The 20,215-nt window shown below is 42.2% G+C and overlaps 1 protein-coding gene across 1 annotated transcript in view; it reads right to left on the bottom strand.

Moving 5' to 3' along the window:
- MTTP (microsomal triglyceride transfer protein) overlaps nucleotides 1-20,215 on the bottom strand; it is a 31,466-nt gene that overhangs the window by 6,812 nt on the left and 4,439 nt on the right. The window contains exons 2-16 of the mRNA XM_065062360.1: nucleotides 19,646-19,754; nucleotides 14,200-14,387; nucleotides 13,520-13,663; nucleotides 11,530-11,637; nucleotides 10,913-11,029; nucleotides 10,084-10,223; nucleotides 9,168-9,318; nucleotides 5,814-5,971; nucleotides 4,759-4,927; nucleotides 4,245-4,352; nucleotides 3,064-3,276; nucleotides 2,204-2,415; nucleotides 1,474-1,571; nucleotides 1,251-1,372; nucleotides 308-535 (exon numbers count right to left, since the gene is read on the bottom strand). Coding sequence (XP_064918432.1) covers nucleotides 308-535; nucleotides 1,251-1,372; nucleotides 1,474-1,571; nucleotides 2,204-2,415; nucleotides 3,064-3,276; nucleotides 4,245-4,352; nucleotides 4,759-4,927; nucleotides 5,814-5,971; nucleotides 9,168-9,318; nucleotides 10,084-10,223; nucleotides 10,913-11,029; nucleotides 11,530-11,637; nucleotides 13,520-13,663; nucleotides 14,200-14,387; nucleotides 19,646-19,706 — 2,217 coding nt within the window. The 5' untranslated portion in view covers nucleotides 19,707-19,754. The remainder of the gene's footprint in view (nucleotides 1-307; nucleotides 536-1,250; nucleotides 1,373-1,473; nucleotides 1,572-2,203; nucleotides 2,416-3,063; nucleotides 3,277-4,244; nucleotides 4,353-4,758; nucleotides 4,928-5,813; nucleotides 5,972-9,167; nucleotides 9,319-10,083; nucleotides 10,224-10,912; nucleotides 11,030-11,529; nucleotides 11,638-13,519; nucleotides 13,664-14,199; nucleotides 14,388-19,645; nucleotides 19,755-20,215) is intronic.

Below are 20,215 nucleotides of genomic sequence, written 5' to 3' on the forward strand. Positions count from 1 at the left end.
CGGCTGATAGCAATATGAGTTTTCTGTAGGAAACTCAGTTGGATTTGCCTTTATTCAGTGTTACCTAGTTTTCTACAATAATATCTGTTCTCATCTTTGTTCTAGATTACTTTTCATGTAATTTCATTCTGTTGTTTGATACCTGTGACATTCTATTGCTCCCACAGTATGAGAAGCCTGCGTGACATTGGTCAGGCTTATCAGTATTGAAAAGAAAGAAAATAAGATATCCTACAATACTGGTGTGGGGGAGGGAGCATCTGTGGTTAAGAGACAGAAAAAGAAGCAAACAGTGTGCTATTAGTACCTGTGAGTAATCTGTCAGGAGGATAAGTCCTTTCACCACGCTAATGAGATCTCCAGTTGCTGAGAACATTTTAGACATTAAATCACCGTACCCTTCGAAAAATGTAACTGGCCTGAGCTGGACATCAAACAGAATGGCTGACATGCCAGCAAAGGAGTCCAGGTTTTCCTCGCCTTCATCAGGAGTCGCCGCTATTATGGACTCTAGACCTTGAGCTTCAATCACCACCTGAGAGGCAACAGTGATACAGAATCAATTAAAAAACTCTGCCTGATCCAGGCTGTTAACAACCCGACACATTTTCTTAATGTCTAAGAGTCTAATTTATTAAGTTGTAGATGAAAAAGCATGAGGTTAAGACTTAAGGGAACTAGGTAGAGCAGCTAGAAAAAGGGAAACTAAAATAATCTCACAACGTTTTTCTTCCTTTTAGATGCAGGCAGAATTTGCCCATGCGCAGCTCACAATCCTGAGCCTACTTCAGACAAATTTTCCTTTATTCATATGACTATTTTCCACAGACATTTGGGAAGAAAACCCAAAGACGTTCCACTGTGCAGTTTTTGTCCTGCAGAAACTTAGGAGGGTTATAATATTGAAGGTATCTGCGTACATTTGATCCTTTTATTTCCATACTATGTTATACCTGAAACACAGGACTTTATTTTACAAACTCACATAGCTTTTACTGCTTACATCAGATAAACAGGATAGGCTTTAGCCAGAGACAGAACTTGATAGGTGATATGGAAATAAGCACCTGTGTTTTCGGTGAGGGCAAACGTGAGCCTCACTGGCTGTTGTGGATTTCTTTTTCCCATTATTGGCTTGTTCTCTGCCCAGTGCAGCAAACCTTATGGTCTTAAGCACTAGTTGAATTGATTTAGAAGCTGTAAGAAGAGGAGCACATACTGGCTTAATTTTTGTACCATGGGGCAGTTACCTGGATGGCATGAAGTTCAGAATTTCTGTCAAAAATATGGATGTTCATGTTACTTCTTCTTAAAATGCCAGAGCCTGAATAGAGGATGTCAAGGCCGTATGTGGATGATACATCAGGACCACCTTAATTAAGAAAGAAAGAAGGTACCTGTGACTAAACTAGTGGATTAATCAAATGTTTGGGAACACAAACGGGGTTAAAAGGCAGTTTCATGGTTACATACGTGTAATATAGCCAGAGTAGGCAGAGGAGGAGCCTGGCTTGGAGAAGCGTTCATAGTTATGAGCACGCATGTCCTTCAGAACTTGCCGAACTATTTTGCTGTAGTATTTCAAAACAAACAAACAAATGAAAACACAGAGACACAAAAGCATTACAGTACTAAATGTATTACTGGTCTGTAGAACTGCTGAATTTGAGAGAGGGTGAATGTCCCAGTACAAAAGGTGGTCTTCAAAAACCCTCACGTTTTCCCACTTGAAATCTGCCCTAACCATGAGTCTTTTTTCCAGCTTCAGCTACTGCCTGGAGTCGTAGGTAGAAAGGCAAGCAAAGGTCTTGCTTGAAAATTAGTGGTGTTGAGAAGAGATATTTTCATTATTTTTATTCTAGTCCTGTGATGTTTAAAATTTTTCTGGTTCACTAGTTCTTAAAATATAAAAGCAAGGGCCCCACTGAGAGAATTAAAACCAACAGATGACATTTAGTGCAGTAATGCAAGTTAAATACCTAATTCTTATTTGTACCTCTGAAGATGTGACTATTAAATGAATGCCATTGAAATGCAGAGGTTTATTCTCAAATATCAGCACTTCAAAGTGACACAAAAGTCAGGCATCCTTTTATACTCTCCTTAAACTCTACAGTAGTATTTCATGAGAACTTGTGTATCCTTTGGGTTTCTGCAAAGGAGTAAGGATGAGCTGTATTTATTTATACTGAATTTAATGTACCTTGAAGGCATTTCGAACTGAAGTATATCTTGGATCATGGAGAGCATGTACTTGGTCATTTCCAGAGGCAGTTCACCTATGGAGAGCAGGATGTTTTTCACCTCCATGTGGGATGGGTTACTGTTTAGGATGACAGCAGCTGCAGCAGTTCGCACTGTCTTCTCATGGATTTTACGACTCTGGTGGTATATCCTGTTCATTGTTTCCTTCACCTGGTCAGGAAACAGACTATTCAGTCAGTGCTCACACAGATGACTGGGCAAAGTACAGATTGGAATCTTGTTTATAATATCAGCTTAAGCGAGCTCCATAGCTAAGGCTCATACATAAGGATATATTTTCAGCACCCTGTTTTTCATGGTCCTTTTGGAATGTACAAGACATGTATATCTCAGTGACCACATGAGCAAGTGGGGCATCTGTTATGTTCTCTCAGTCACAGTCCAAATACAGCCTTCCACACTGATTTTCACAGTGGGGCTGGAAATAAGTGGGAGCACTATGATCAAAATACTGTGGCAGTGATAAGATCAAGAGTGAGATTTTCTTCACTGCTAAGGGAAGATATATATAAAAAACCCAATAAATCTTGCAATTTTAATTTTCTAGATAGTGCCTGTGGTGGCATCATGTCCCTGAGAAGGTTGTGATGCATCTTTGTTACAGATAAGTCCATGGAGACCGTGTGGCCCCAGTGACAGAATGGCCTCCAGCATGTTCACAGCAGGACCTCATGTTCCACTGGTTTGTATGTGTGCTCTTACTCTTCTAGCAGCCTCTTTAAAAAGACTGGGACGGACAAATCAACTCTATGAATTTATACTTTATGTTTAATACAGTCTCTGCACTCATTTTCTTACCTCTTTGGTGAGAAAAGAAGGATCGTATCTCTGTAAGGCGGTGACAGCAGCAGTGCTGATGGGCCCTTCTTCTGACTCCGCATACTTCAGAAGCACTGGAATTGCTTCAGGAAGGAGGGCGTTCTTCAGTGCCAGCAGGTACATCCTCACGTTGTCATCTTTCTTTGCCTTCTCCAGTCTACTTAGAATCAGTCTTTTGGCTTCCGTAACAGCCTAAAGAAAATCAAGAGCATGTTTAAATGGTGATCATAAACCCATCTTTTGCCCTTGCGGAAGCAGGAGGGGCAGAGCTGCGTTGCAGCATGGTTTTGTTTCAAAGAATCGTTGCACAGGGTTAGCAAAAACTGTCATTTGTAAACTGTATGTCACTGGCTTCCTTCAAGCATAACCAAAGTGGCTACAGGCACAGTAACACTTGGTCCATAGATCTATCATTTGATAACTCCTCCTGCCCTGAGTCAAGGACTTCAGAGGTCTTACTTGTGGAGCCAACATGTCCCCACTAAAAATGACAAGCGAAGTGTTCTTCAGTGCTTCACAACATAATGTTATGAATGTCTGGTAATTAACGGGGGAAGGAAAAAGGGATTCCTAAGGGCCCTGCAGGTGTTCTTTGTCTTTTCAGTAGTGTGCTGCAAGCCTGAACAGCACAGATCCAGCAAGCAGCAGTGCCTTGTCTGATCATCCTCATCCTCTGTCACCAGTCAGTCCATGATGAAGGTGATAGCCCTCCTCCTATGCACATTTGGGGCAGAATTGAGTACTTGGACCAATTAATTTTCTTCACAGAGCTGAAATAACCTAAGGTGATTGCAGATATTAAATAGATCCTGAGTCTTTCAGTGTTTCTCTGAGGACATGCAAAGCTTTTGGACAGGTGAGCACAAGTCCTGCTTCCACTGACAGATCAGGCAGTGAGAAAAAGTTCTGTCAAATGAGGGAAAATCAGGAGAAATCCACAGATTAAAAGCCTAGATTAAAGCCTAAAGCTGACAAAGTAGATGTCATTATTATTATTCAAGAAAAATCCTCTCCCTATCAAACGTAGGAGTTTATGTGCTTACTTTAAGAAGGGGGAATATGCTGCCCGTGTCTCTCACACTCTCCCAGTAACATCAGCAGGGATCCCTCCCGTGTGTTGTGGCCCAGAACTTGGCCAGCAGCGCACAGCAGATACTCACTGGAAGCTTGCAGCCTCCTCTGTCACACAGCTTTCTGATGAGCGCTCCCATGACAATGACAACAGTTTCTCTGATTTCTTCGTTTGCGATATCACCCTTGAACTTATCCTGTTATGCAAAAGCAACGCTGTTAGTCTCTCTGTCTAAATATGACGAGCCACAGTCTGTAAGGGGCTGAATACCCTCCCTCATTTGTTGTGACCATCGGTGCATTGCAAAGGCAGTGATGACCCCACTCAGGCCCAGCAGAGCATTGCTCTGTCATTAAATATCAAAATCAGTCGCTGTTTTCCCCTTGAGTTACATTCGGCGTTTCAAACGGTAGACTCATTTTGAAGCTATATATATATTTTTTTATGGTTACAGGACTTTGATAAGGCTTTTCATCCTCAAATTGTTTTGCTAACGCTCAGAATGCTGTTTGTTTTCTCAGTAGTAGATTTCTTTCCTCCCTTGACAGGGATGAGGCTCAAGAGTATTAAGTCCATTGTATTTATCTTGTCCTTTGACTTACAGTTAAGGATTTCAGGAGCATTTCACTGGGGTGAGAAGCAAATCCACAGGCATACAGGAATCGCTCCTGCAGGACAGAAGTGCTTGCATCCTTGAAGTCAAGAAAATCCAGTATGGCCTCGAGCGATGCCGGGGTCTGAGCGGAGGTTACAGCATCCACTATCTGCGGACTACAAAGAAGTGGAAATGAACATATCGTTGTAATGAGCTAGAAAATATTGGAAAGGCTTTGCTGCATATAGAAAGAAAGTAGCTAATGTGCTGAAAGAGCTGTTCGTTGCAGGTAAGAGACAGAAATTATTACTCTCGTTGGAAAAAACTGTGCCCCTGAATTCTTCTGCTTCAAAATGGTAGATGAAACTGCAGAAATTAATCATATCCATGGATAGTAATATTTGAATTTATGTAAATATAGGACAAAAATATATTAAAAAGCAGAATTAATCCAGAATGTCTTATAATTTACAGGACAAGGTTGTAAATGGAAAGAAGTGTTTTATTTCTACATACACAATGGCAACTAGAGAACAGGCTTTTATACTACCTGAGTTACTCTCGGTTTTATCCCTATTGTTAACAACTGCTATAATTTATTTGAAAGGTCCTGATTCTGAAATGCTTTCCAAGCCTAGGCGTGAATGCTGTTCATATCCAAACTATAACATTAGGACAATATCCAGGGATGAACCATGCGCCGCTTTGCTGTGTTTCCATTTGAAGGAAACAAATGGGCAAGTCAAGAACAAGTTAAAGAGGCTTTCAAAACAAGCAACGGGGATGAGAACCTTTGGGTAAGCTACAAACCATGTTTGCCTTGCACTGCAGATACAACCTTGGTGGCTGAACAATGTGCTGCAAATATATGACACTACAAAAAGAAACACAGCTTTACCAAAAGAAAAAAGAATGAAAAATGCTTTTCCTGTAGACAACACTGAATACTGGCTTTGCATTGCTAGGACATCACCAGAAGAACTTAATCTGTTTCCATGCAATTTGCCCTTCTGCAGCTTTAAGTAACTTAAACCTTTTGAAAGCTTGTTCACGATGACTTACAGAAGCTCTTTATTTTCACTTCTAATAATCTGCAGTATCTCCTCTTTCGTAGCTTTTCTGATGCTCTGAATAAAAGACAAAAAGCTTCTTGCCGCTTCAGCTTTGGAAAGTTTTTCAGGGTTCATATGTTCTCTGATGCTCTTCCAGTGTTCAGAAAGCTGCGGAATAATGCACATTATGTCAAATCTCTCAGATTGTGGCTTCGGTTCTCAAAATCAGACTTAATAAATACAGGTATGGGGGGCAGCTATTGCTTAAATTAGCTGAAATCCAACAGATTGCTGATCCTTTAGCTAAGTATTATTTAATTTATGATATCCCAGCACAAATATCTTTGAAACTTTTCTATAGCTGTCTCTCTTCAAACACTTCAGTATTTTCCTACTAATGTACATTATCTTAAATGCAAACTATTTTTTAACAAAACATGGTTATTTATACTGTAACTTGAATAAGGTGAATTCTCTTCTCTAGCAAATTTACTGTGCTTTTCTGGTGAATATGGTGTTTGCCTTCTGTTCTGATTTTCTCCTAATTCAGTTTCTTTTAAAGTGGGAGGTGCACAATCTCCAATTCACAGTTTCATCCTGTTTTCTTAAAAGATGGTAATTTTTAAGCAGTTAGTGTGGAACAGTCATAAATGTCCGACAAGCAATTTCCATTTCTTATCCACAAACCTGCATAAGACGGAGAGGGATTTGCGAGTATTGTACCAAAGACAGGTAAGATGGTATTAGAACAGGTGTCGGCTTCTTCCTGTGTTGTTGCTGTATTTATTTAGCACATCACATTTGTGACCTGACTGAGCCAACATGGTACCAAAGCACATTTATCTGTCCTTCCAGCTACACTCCCATAAGAAACTGCTGCAGGTATTTTGACCTTTTGTCTCTCACTTGCCTTTGCCTCTATTATCTCAAATTATCAAGAACATTCCTTGGTGAAAACTCAGCTGTTCTTTGCAGCAGTGTTTACTGCAGTTTTCCTGAGTGGGAAATAACACTAGCACCCATTTGACCTTTAGGAAAATACTTCCCCTCTGCATGGGTTTTGTATTAGGCAATCACACTTGAACCTGCTGGCAAATAGAAGTATCATTCAGCAGTACAGAGGGCAACTTCCATCAACTGTAACAAACAATAATTAGGCAACAATGATTGAGACATAGGATATTTCCTGAGGATTAATGACCAGCTGGGAGGAGCTGGTGTTCTGAGGCACAGATGGGTCTGTTAACCTCAACTGGTGATTAGTACTTAGCACCAAGGTCAGCGTGGCTATTATAAGCTGAAATTGGATAAACATATGGGGCACTTTCTATTCCCCCTGTTGAAGTTGCGCCATAGCCTTGCAAAAATCTCTAACCTCATTCATCCTGTATTTTGCCCTGTGCAGAGCCCAGCTGTGTGGGCTCAGCTTAGAGATGAGCAAGGTGGGAGATATGAGCTGGAGCCACCTCAAGCAAAAGAGACCTAGTCTTCTTCTTTCGGGGGTGCTCCAGCCATTCCACTGCCGCAAGGAGCAGCTGCCATCTCCTGCAGTGACCGTGACTTTGGATAACAGCATTCACAGCTGACTTTTGTGAGGGGCCTCGTTCTCCCGATGTGGATGTCAGGCAGTTTGGACTGAATACCCCAAGGATTCAGGCACAGACACATGCATTTCCACACGGCAACTCAGAAACAAATCTCTCTCTGACAGAGAGATCAGACCTGAGGTCTCATGGGCACGCTAGGAAAATTCAAGCCAAATCAAGAGGTCCTAAACCAAGCAGGAGTTGGTTTTGAGTGTCAGTGCCTGACAGCTGCTCTACCAGCCCACAAAGGTTGGCTGCACAAGGCAGAACAAACCCACCTCCATTTCAGAAGGGGCAAGAAACCGTTCCTGTGGGAACCATGAGCAAAACAAAATGTAAGAACCGCGAGCTCTTCTGAAAAGAGCATCCGTTATGGTATCTACACACAGAAATCTAGGTCTAAATTTAAGTGTAAGTGTTGGCCATAACCTCACAGGAGCTGCCATCTGTGAGGTGGAGATAGTAATGGTTATTTTAGCAAATTCATAAAGATAGAGATAAGACCTGTTATGATTTTTAAAGGGTTTTGAAAATGTAAAACTGCAGGGTATACCATGTCAGCATGGCATTAATGTATACCATGATATATAAGCACCAAATGTTATGTTGCTGCTTTGGATACAGTGTTCTGTTTATAGACCCCATCTTTTCATAGCAGTTACTGTAAAATACAGTGAAAAAGCAGGACTTCATTCTCATCGTGCCATTAGGTTTATAATGACATAGCTCAGTCCCCAGGCGGTGCTATGGAATCATACCCTATGTTTATTATCTTGGTCTGGAAATTATAACTATTAAGACTTTTTTTTTCCCTCTTCTCTGCAGCTCAATAAGCATTAGACAAGATAAGTTATTACAGTGCAATGCTACTTCCAAGTAACTAGCACAAGTTCTAATATAGTAAGGTATTTCTGCTCATAAGGAGTATCTCTGGAGGATTAAAATCATGTGTGCTGAATAGAAGCCTATCTTGCTTATCAAAAACTGACACAGAATAATAATCTTTAAATTAATGTTCCCATTCTCTGCTAAATTCATTCCACAATGGTAATAGCATTAAAACTGTTTGCTAACAATCACTGTAGCAATTTATATTAGTTTATGATGAACAGTATCACTAAAACAAAAGATGGTGCGTTTACAGTACCAAGCTCTTAGTAGTCTTTAGGTGTCTTAAATATAAAAAACAAGGTTTTGTTGTTGGTTTTGGTTTTGTTTTTTTTTCAGGGCGAAAATGAGAACAGTAGTGGACTTGGCAAGAAGACTGAATTCCCATTTTATACTTATAAAATACCTATAAGGTATTTTAAATAAAATACTGCTTTCAGGCTCAGGCAGTAAGAAGAGGCTAGATATATTACTAACAAATGTTTAGGAATGGCTAACCACCTTTAATTTCTCCTCTATGACAGAATTGTTCATAAACGCTGGCCAGACATCTTCAAGTCATTTCCCACTCCATCACCCAGAAGAAATAAGCTCCTGCCAACTCAAGGTTGGCAAAGATGAGATATAACAAAAGTGTGTTGTATTTTCTAGTGGTCTTGAGAAATACTGCACTGAAACTTTGAAAGGGAGCAAAAACGTTGGTACTTTCAGAGGTAGATTTTCAAACACCCTTGTGTGGTGGAGCACCTTTGCATCACTACCATGTTCCCCAGAGCATATTATATTGCTATGTTAGACCTCTCCTAGTGGGCTGCTCGGACAGAAACCTCTTCCACACTTGTTCTGTTCAACTAAGCGTCCCGAAGTCCAAGGAGCCCACGCTTACTCACCGAAGGACACTTCTTGCATTTGGATTCGACTGGCTCTGCTACCAGTGACATGGCAACGTAACTGGAGTCCAAGTTCTTCACAACGTTGGCTGCTTGCTTCTCAGCGATCAGCCCTGGGCCAGCTTGTACTGACTTGAGTTCCAGTCTCTGCCTGTGTGACCATACAGGGAAGACGTGGTCAGCAAAACCAGAGAACACAGACTTATCGAAGTCTTACTTCAAAATGTTCAGAACATGGCAAGTCTATGTCTTTTTTAAGGTAACAGCAGAATTGCTGCTAAGAGGTATGTGGTATAAAATACCTAAATAATAGACTTTCTAAAGTTTTATAGTACCTGCTAAACGGCCTTCAGTAACCATATATGTTCTGAAAGGTTTCATATATTTGTTCATAAGATCTGGAAAGTGAGATTTGAATGTACAGTTTTTAAATATCATAATACTAAGGAGGTGCCTGAATCATTTATCTTGTATGAGTATCTCCAGACTTTCAGTGGTTTAGCGTCTGGAGTCTAACACAGATCTAGGCTTCATGGTTCTTTCCTTTCTGCGTAGCAGATTTTGTATTCTATACTTCCGAACTTTCATATACTAGAAATGGAGATCCATTTGAAGTACTGAGAAGTGAAAAGACACAGAAATGGAACACCTGAAAAAGTAATGTGTTGCTTAAAATATTTTGGCCAATTCCAGCTGTTTCTATTTAATTTCTTATGAATGTCATTATTTATTATTCGCAGTATGGTAGAGACCTTAATCAAAATCGGACTAGGTACCATATGGATACAAAAGACACCTCAATCCTTACCTGGAGAGTTTAGAGCCTTAGATCTTGATGGTATAAGACATACGTATTTGACCTGACTTGAACCACTAGTCCTGCTACTACCAAAGACATCCAAATTACCCAACTTACTTTGAAACTATTTTGGAACTTGTTTTTCGTCGGTAATTCAGAAGCAAAACGATATTTTCTTCTGCCTTAATGGATTTAATGAAACTGTCTTCCAGCACATAAATTGTGGCAGATGTGGCTTTTGTACTGACATCTAAAATCTGAAAATAATTTAAAAATAAAGCAGAAAAAGGACCGATCAATAACAACAGAATAGGAAAAGAGCTCACATTGGGGCAAAACTCGTAGTGAAACAGAGCCAGATAAGCAAAGTGCATGTGGGTTGGCAACACCTCAAGCTAAGCCTACAAAGCACTTAGAAGAGCATTTAGTAGTAGTGATGGACCACAAAGGGCTTTGACCTTCCAGGCAAGCCTGACAGGGCTCCGTTCAGGTATCAGCATCTCGCCCAGTGTTTATTGTGTACACTAAATGCTGTGACCTAGGAGCTGGGAAGAAGGTGACAATTGTCACTATGACTGTGATTGTATATAGTGTTTTCCTCCAAAAAAATAAGCAGCCTTGCATTGATTAAAAATTCGGTACAGCCAGGATAAAAGTGCTGTAAATCTGCATAGAAATTAAAATATATTATGGATGAGACTCAAAAATGATGAGAATTGGTGTGCTGCACTTAATGTCAGCTGAGCCAAGGTGGTTTGCACAAGAGGAGAATCCATTCCGTGTTCTCCGCATGGGTACTCCATATCAAACTTCTGCTAGTAATACTACAGAATGCCCATGCAAAATTTGCTTTCTGTAATGCAAGAAAGGAGAAAATTAGTAATAGCTACTAAGGATATATCTTTAAATAGGCAGGACGGATTTTATTTTGTTACAGAAATCATACCTGGTTGTGGCTGGTAAATCCTTGTTTTTCTATTTCACAGGAGTCCAGGGCTTTTATTTTAGTCACTTGATCTTGCCGCACATGGTAAGTAGTATTGCATTTACCAGATATGTCCACCTTGAAAAAAAGGGTTAAATTAGGACAATTGCTTGAATTTATCTTTGGAACCCTGGAACACCTTCCAAAGATGAACCATTTTCCCCAGTGTTGGAATCTTTTCCATGAGATGCTGCACTGTTTGGGCTTATTTACCAGTTTTGAAGGTATCAGTGTTTCTAACTACCTGCTTCGGATAGAGAGAGGTACTTTTCATTATATAACTATAGAGGAAAGTAACAATGTTTGTTTAAACAAAAAAAGTCAGGAAACACATAGCAGCAGGTGCCACACTTAAGAATTTGAGTTAAATTCCAGCTTTGCCCATGTGGACAGTTGTAAAAATTTAACAATATAACACAGGTTAAATGGATGTGGCTAAACCATTGCTAACTTTGTGTAGATACCGGGTTTGATTTTAAATGGTCTAATCCATTGAACTGAGTTTAGGAATCCACTGACTTTAAACATCAGTACAATCAGCCTGTTTCTCCGATGACGATCGTCTTGCAGCACCGTACCTCTTGGGCAGCACCGGAGTGCAGCTGTAGCTGGAAAAGGCTGGCCAGCCCTCTCTTGATGTTCTGAGTAAAAACAGGTTCATTTTGATAGGAGTAGAAGTTTTTGACCTGTAGGAATGAAAGCCAGCTATATAACAAATCTGGTTAAGTGAGAAAGGAATCGTGAGGATACCCCGTAGAAAAACTCCCTTTATTTTTTATTTGGGCCTATTTAAGCAAACTGCAGGGTTTGCAGGGCCTGCCAATAACACTGCAAACATGTTTCAGGCTTTAGCTATACCTAAATACAGTTTCAGCACAGTGAGCATCTTTCCTGCCTGTTAATTTCAAATGGGAAACTTTACATAAATTCACAAGGGACTAATTTTTCTGCATAATCCTCAAATAATCCCTCCCCACACGCACATAATATCTGTTGCCCTTTAATCACAGATTACAAAGACACAGAATGAATCATAGATAAATCGCAGTTAGAATGATTTAAATGACGTGTCAAACACATCACAACCTTTGCACAGGGTCAACTGTTTGTGCTTGAGCCTCTCCTCTGGTAACAAGACTTTGCACCTCCACTTTGCATTCGAAGTGCTTTAAAAGTGCACTTTTTTTCAGGAACTCTAAGTACAATCAGTGTGTTATCTCGGGGCAACCCTGAAAAGTTAAATCACTGTACCAGGGATGAAAGTATCACATCACAGAGAAATCAGGAATGGAGGGTGCAGACCCTATTACCTGAGAAGAAGCCCAAGTTTTTAGTACTACATCTCAGCATGTGAACTGCTTAATGCAGTCGGAGCAGATGTATTTTGACCGTGTTCTTCTGATACCTCTGCCCTCAATAGGGATGTGTACAGTTGGGAGCCAGTGCTGTCCTGTTTCTTTTTATGTTGTGTAAAACTGATGACAAGGCTGAGTCTGAAAGCGACTGAGCCAGGCCTGGGAGCAGCTGCGGTTCAGCAGGCTGAGCTGGCGGCCAGGGTATGTGCTCAGTGCCTATTTACAGCCGGAGGGAAAGATCCTGCCGGGATAAAGTGTCACAGCCCTCACTCCGCTCCGCAGGAGAGAAAAGGGAGTGTGACCTTCAACCTTCCTCGCTGCGCATTGCTGGGGCTGGGGACCCCGTGCAACAAGCAACGAGAGGGTGAAGAAGCGTGGAGAAGGAGGCAGAAGCAACCACGGCTCCAGCCTCGCTGCTCCCTGGCCAGAGCTGTAGTCTGAGCGCAATGGGACGGGTGAGCGGCTCTGCAGGGAAAAAGAGGGGGAGATGGATTTACTTGAATCCCCTTTGAGCAAAACTGGGGCTCAGAGCTACAGTGGGGGCCCCTGCGGTGGGACTGTGCTTTGTTGGTCTCTCAGGGCAAGCTACAAAACCCAGGAACACACAGACACTCCTGCTCACTGTCCCTTCTCTTCTGAGTTTTGGAGACAGTTCCCAGTAGGGCAACAATATGAAATGCTGTTTCAGCATTAAGCTCATTAACTTGGGAGCGCTGAAACTGTAGGTGATACTGAAGTAAATAAGCACATCAGAGAGGTGGGAAAAGCAGTCATGCTAAAGTATTTGCTGAGGGTTTAAAGTGATTAACACTGTTCCTCACAGACTCAGTATAAGCCCCCTCATGACAGACTGTATCTCCTTTTCTGCTTTCAGACCTTGGATAAAACCCCGGCGTCCCTGAAGTCAACAGCACAAATTTTACACAGCAATTGTGTGCATATTTGCATCTGTACCCATATGTTTGTGGCCAATCTGCTGTTTACGTCGATCCTGGATGGTGTTCTCAACACACAAGAGTCTTGGGCTGGTAGGGCCCCTTGTACAGGTGAATTACAGTCTGCTCTAAACTATCTTATCTTGTATAGAAAGATAAGACATGATGGCATATCAAGAACACTGAGAGGATAGTGAGTTGGTAAATTCCCCAAGCCTGTAAGAAAAGGTTTGTCTGAGGTTTCCTCAGGGACTGAATTTTGAAAGACGGGGTCTTACTTTTCCACGAACTAACTCAAGAACCATGGGTCTCTGTAGAGCGTCCAGATATTCTTTCCCGATTATCTTCTCTGTGCTTTTTCCTTTGAAGATGTTTTTATCAGCTGGACGTTCATTCACATTTTCAACTTCAACATCTCTTATCTAGCAAAGGAAAAACAAAGAAAATCCATGTAGAGAGCAGTCTAGCATGGGCCTGGATAGAATAAATCACCTAATATATCTTTTTTATTTCTTAATTTCTATTTCTCATAATTAATATTCCACGATTACTACGTCTATGTTTTCAAAAGGAACAAGCACTCACTGCTAGGAAAATAAGTGGCAGAAAAACTCACCATAAAGCTAAATAAAAAATCTGGCTTGTATTTAAAAATTACATGATTTGCAGCTAGAACCAAGGACTTCAGACAACCTGATGTAGGTGCCTGCACACCAGTTGTTTAAAGCTATAGAAGCTGTATGAAGCTATTTCAAAATATAGGAGATATTCTGAAGTTCTGGCTTATGATGTTAGATATATTCTTGTGAAGTCTTATTCCACAGGGATCAGCTTATCAAGGAAGCTGGTTTCAGTTGCTGAGACTAGAGAAGAATAAAAGATTTAGATCATCTTTTGAAAACAAGTTAAATACAGAAAAGATTTGGCATGTTTAAAGTTATCGGATGGCATTAATTACCGTAACTTTGACCAACTGGTCACCATCATTGTCAGGATTTCTCCATAAGAGGTTGACATCCACAGCAGAAGAAATCCGGTAGCCTGCACTTTTCTGTAGTGATGCTTTTGCCTGATCAACATACACTTCAGCTGAGTAGGCAAATTTATATAGCTTGTCATTATTTAAGCTGGGTCCAGTAGTGTGCCCTGTTTGGAAAGCAAAGAACCAGACTTAGTGGTTTAGAATTGGCTAACTGATATAAGATGTCATTTTCTCTAACAAACACCTTTAGAAAAATTAAAATTGTAATCGCCAACAGAAGATCTATAGGTCTGTTCCTGCCACCTTTCATTATAGAGGCTGTCCCACTACATCAGCTGGGGTTCTTTTGTTTAAGTTGACACTCATCTCATATATTTACAATAAGAACATCCACAAATTCCTGTGTTCTAGCTCTACGTTTAAATAGAGTCAAGTTCTTTACCCGGGTATGTTAGCATTAGAAAGTAATCCTAAATTATTTGGAACTCAAACCACTGTAATTAATCATGCAATTTTTGTGCTTAGCAATTTGAAATGCACTGCTGTAATATGTTGGAGCCAACAGAAACTGTCCTCTGCACCTCTTGCGTGTTTATTGGAAATCTTTCCATTGAGAGTCTTGGCCAGGGGTGACATGAATGTAATGAAGACATTGGGAAAATATTTTTTAGATTAAATAATTAAGTGCTTGTTCTTTAAATAATTGTCCCCAGGATCCTGGGGTCCTCTGCTGTTAACTGATGTATTTTAAGGGATGTAAAAAGCCAAATTCTAGCATAAATGCAACTTGCATTGTCCATTTAAGGTGCCATTTCTATCAGAACTAACAACAATTCAGAGACACTGTTCCTTCCCTAGAGATTCAGTTGCACTCGTTAGTGTAAATGCAACCAGTACTATAAAAACAGGTTCCAGTATAGGTTGGGAGATTACATATTAGAGAGCAGTGTAGGGGAAAGGGACCTGGGGGTCCTGGTGGACAGCAGGATGACCATGAGCCAGCACTGGGCCCTTGTGGCCAGGAAGGCCAATGGTACCTGGGGTGTATTACAAGGGGTGTGGTCAGTAGATCGAGAGAGGTCCTCCTTCCCCTCTACTCTGCCCTGGTGAGACCACATCTGGAATATTGTGTCCAGTTCTGGGCCCCTCAGTTCCAGAAGGACAGGGAACTGCTGGAGAGGGTCCAGCGTAGGGCAATGAAGATGATTAAGGGAGTGGAGCACCTCCCTCATGAAGAAAGGCTGAGGGAGCTGGGGCTCTTTGGTTTGGAGAAGAGGAGACTGAGGGGTGACCTCATTCATGGTTATAAATATATAAAGGGTGAGTGCCATGAGGATGGAGCCAGGCTCTTCTTGGTGGCAAACAATGATATGACAAGGGGTAATGGGATCAAGCTGGAACACAAAAGGTTCCACTTAAATTTGAGAAGAAACTTCTTCTCAGTGAGGGTGGCAGAGCCTGGCCCAGGCTGCCCAGGGAGGTTGTGGAGTCTCTTTCTCTGGAGACATTCAAAACCCACCTGGACACCTTCCTGTGTAACCTCATCTGGGCGTTCCTGCTCCAGCAGGGGGATTGGACTAGATGATCTTTTGAGGTCCCTTCCAATCCCAAACATACTGTGATACTGTGAAAAACAACTAAGGAAAATCAATTTATTCTTGAATACCCTTTAGATATTTTGTCATGAAGGGCACGCATCCCTTTTCACTGCTTTCAAGGGCTTCCCACCTCTGGTGCGAGTGGCTACAAAGGTCTCTTCCACACAAGAAAAACTGATTAAGTCAGTTTGTAGAGGGAAGGGAAGGGAGGAGAAGCTGCCTGTACTCAACGTGCTATTACATCTGCAAAGTAAACACACACACAGTGACCTTAGGTGCTGTCTGTGAGCAGCACGGCACTGGCCTCTCACACCCCAATGCTGCACCGCTGAATCCAATGGGAATTTCTCCACGGAGTTCAGGGTGTGTAGAGAAGAGACAAAAACTTCACAGCAGAGTTAATCTAAGAAAAGCAAAGTTCTCTCCTGCGGGAGATGCATCTCAGTCTTATGACAAATACAGAGGGGAAAAGAATAAGAAAAAAATCTATCGAAACATGTCAGACGGGTTCTTAAGCATGCTGTAATGTAATCAGTGTGTCCAAAGTCCCATGCAGAGAATCAACAGGCTATCTTGATTTATGTCACGTCCCTCAATGTTTTATTTGACTCTGCTAAATAAATTTTAAATCACTGCGTTGGTAAAAAGGAAACCCAAAATCTCCTCTTGCTTCACTCTCAGATTTTAAATCCCAGTTGGGTAGATGCACGGTGTAGTTTGAACGCAGCTGAACAGGTATATTCTGCAGTGCTCCAAGAGTCCCCAAAGCCCTTTTCTTGAGGTTTTACTCGCTTCCTTCCCCCGGTCACTCGGATGTCATAGCGGTAGGTTAAGCTCAGCTTCAAAGAACCGTTCCCTGAGGAAAACGGTGACCCCACCGAGTTTGGGGTGCAACTTGTCTAAACAGGCAAAGCTGCCCAGAACTGAGCTGACTCACCCTTTACACCAGCTTTACACCAGGTTTGGTAACCGCAGGAGAACGGCTTGTTTGCACGTGAGGGCTCAAATCTGCGACTATTGATTGCTTTGCAGAGAGGCTGAAGCATTAATGCTGGCACGGAGCTTTTCTGGTTTTGCATGTCTTGTGTGTCTGCTTCAAAAAATGTCACTAAGAGGAATACAACCCTTACTTTGCATTTACTGAGAATTTCCCAGCCATTCCCCCAATTCCCCTTACTCTTGTTGGCTTTAAAGCCTCTGGAGAGCAGTGCCTGAGCCCTTCAGGGACACCCCAGTTCCTTGCAGTGCCTCGGAGCTGGTTGCTCCCTGGTTCAAAACGTCCTTCACTTGCAGCAGAAGCGTCAGTGCTCGTGATTTAGTATTGACTGAGATTTTACAAATGCCGCCCACTAGGTGCTTTCTAAACACAGAGGGTGACACAGTTCCATCTAAAGATAAAAGGTGGGGGGGAAAGCACGGCCAAGAAAAATGATATGGGTGCTGAGAGACGTGTCTAATTAGTTAAGGTGGATGTTTGTGGTTTTGCTCCCTCTCTCTTTTCATTCAAAAGCGCCTTTCACCTATCCTTTTCCACAGCTCAACACATAGACCTTTTTTTTCCTTTTACAAGAATTCCTTCCCTCTTCCTCCCTTTGAGCATTTGCTTGTCCCCACAAACAAAAGAGCTGTTCCCTCCTGAAGGAAACAGAGGAGCAAGTGACACAGCAGCTAGTTGCAAGTGTCATGGAAGAGATTAATAATTGCAAAGCATTTCTGGGAGCTACAAGAACTTTAGGTTCTGAAAGCTTTCACCATTTCACACGCGGAAAACGCCGCGGGGGCCGGGGCAGAAGACGCTTTTACTTGCAAAACTGGTGTCAGTGGATCACAATGAGAAACAGCAGGATGAGGCTGTACTGAAGGCAATGGGGAAGCCGAGAGAGGCAACTGGAGAGTGTGGTCAGTTTGAGAGGCGAGTGGGATATTGGAGGCTGAGGGACAGAGACATGGTGTCACTGCCCAGAACCAGTATTCAAAACAGCATAATTAAATTTTCTTGACATCTTTCATGAAGAAAACGCCAGTACTGTTTAAAAAGGATTATTCCTGCGCCTTTCTCGTATAAACTTTTGTTACAAAACAAAACCAACAAGCCTGCCTTTAGAAGCTCTTTCCTTTTTATTCTGGGATCCTTGCTGCCCATTTAGCCATTGCCATTTCAGCTGGTGGCAAATGTCCCACTGACGGAGAGGGGAGGAAAGATGGACACAAAGTCTGCAATCAGCCTTGCTCTCTTGGGGTCAGAAGTGCCTGCTTTCAAGGTGGAGTGTATAGCACATAGTTGGACTAGTAATGTTAAGTGTCTGTCATTAAGGGTAGCATGCCAAGTCTATAATTAAATCATGATACTGTATAATACAGAAGGTTACACTGCATGAGTAGAGACAGCTGTCAAGTCCTGTGCCTTTTATTAATACATATGGCATGCACAGCATGTGCGTCTCTAACTACTTGCTGGCTCTACCTTCATAAATTATATTTGCCACTGTTTCTGATACCGGATAGCTTTAAAAACCAAAACCCATCCGCTTCTTTGAAAACATTTTTCAAGCGGAACTGCAGTAGGGAAGTTTCATGTGTGCTGATCTGGCTGATTTAAAAGAATATTCCTTCAGTATTTCCCAAAGGCAGCATGGCCTGGTGGAAAGGGAAAACACACATCCTGATCCCAGCTCTGCCACTGAGGCACTAAGTGGAGTTTGGGCCAGTAATTTAGCTCTCAGTCTCTCTGCACAAGAGAGACAAGACCTGGCAGAGCTGAAGGGAGGACTAATTAATGAGAAAATGCTTGCTTAGTACCCCGGGGATGTAAAGTGATAAGCAACTTCACATCAAGAAGGAGCTTTGCTTAATTGATATTAAGGAGAAGCTGAGAAGGGCAGACACCAGAAATGTGGCACGTCAATATCTAGCTGTAAACATTACTTGGCAGTCTCGTGAAATGCACTCATGGGCAGAACAACTGCCTGCAAACGTCTCTGCTTTGTAACTCCTGTCCTAAGGGGGTATGGAGGCAGGGAGAAAAAGGTTCCTGCTCTGTGCTTACACGGATAGTGTCCTGGATCCCCTGCAGCGACCATGAGAGCACTTCTACAGCCTTTTTAAAGTTTCACTTAGGATGGTGTGCCCTCCCCCTCGCCTTCATCATGATGAAGATATCCTTGTTAAACTAAAAACTGGGTGTATGCCCATGCTTTAAGGTTGCTGATCCTCTAAATTTAATGTCAGGTTGTACATGAAGGGCGTCTACTAAAGACACCTTTCCTTGCTTCATACACTGGCACCTCAGAAGCGGGCAGTCTCCAGATTTTATATCCTTGACCTTTGTCAGGACACCTGAGTAAAGCCCTGCTCCCAGGGCTTGTGCAGACATCCAGGTTTTCATGCCTTGCTGCAGAGTGAGCTCCCCATGAAATTAATGGGATGCTTGTTATTGACTCCAGTGGTAGCTGAGTCAACTGGAGAGCCCTGAGCACTCTGGCTCTGCTCCACCACAGCACTTCGGTGTGTTTAACTTCTGACCATGCGAATAGTCCCTTTCAAGCTGGTACCCCCACAGCATGTCCTGACTAAGCAAGGTGAAGATCCCAGGTCTCCTGACTCACACCACTCGCCCTGTACACCTGAAAACATTGTCTTCTCCATCCCCCCTGCCGACACAAATGCTGCAAGCGCTTAAATCATTGCAATTCCTAAATATATTTTTAATTACTCAAGGATGGATGAGTAAAGAGGATAATTTTTGATGCAAAATAGATCTGCGTACACACGCTGGTTATGCTTTTGCTGAGCCAAAAGCTGAACCAAGCCTGGTACAGACCTACCTTTAACAGAGGCTGAGTAGGTGGAGATGATGCAAAGGAACAGCACGGTAAGAAGAATCATGCTGGACTCCCCCGAGCTCCTGCCTGCAGCATGAAGTGTGAGGGGCGCCTGCAGAGAGAGCCGCCGGGCCGGCCACACTGTTTATCTAGATGTAGTAAAGGTCAGATTCCAAATTCCACACTCAGGTACTAAGTTCATCAAAGGACTTCCAGTTAATTATTAAGAACTAAGGTTACTGGTGGTTTCTACCCCATTTTATCGATCCCCTCGGCTTTCATTTTTGAATACGGAGCCCACACGGCCACGTTTCTGAGCGGGGGAGCCCACCTCCCGTCCTGCAGGATCAGGAGATCCTGCCACTCCTCCTCTGCCTGAATGAAAGAGCAATCGGGTCTGTTGCTGCCAGGGGCCAGATCCTGACCATTGTCGCCACTGTATCGTTTCAACTCTGTGATCAACCCCAGAGGCAGATGCTTTTTAAGGATCTTCCTGGAAGCAGAAGTACATGGGATTTACCAGTGCCATCCCAAAAAGTGATGCTACTTTGTTACAGAGACTCACGTGCAATC

Source organism: Columba livia, chromosome 4, assembly GCF_036013475.1.
Source record: "Columba livia isolate bColLiv1 breed racing homer chromosome 4, bColLiv1.pat.W.v2, whole genome shotgun sequence".
In the NCBI taxonomy this organism is placed as follows: domain Eukaryota; kingdom Metazoa; phylum Chordata; class Aves; order Columbiformes; family Columbidae; genus Columba; species Columba livia.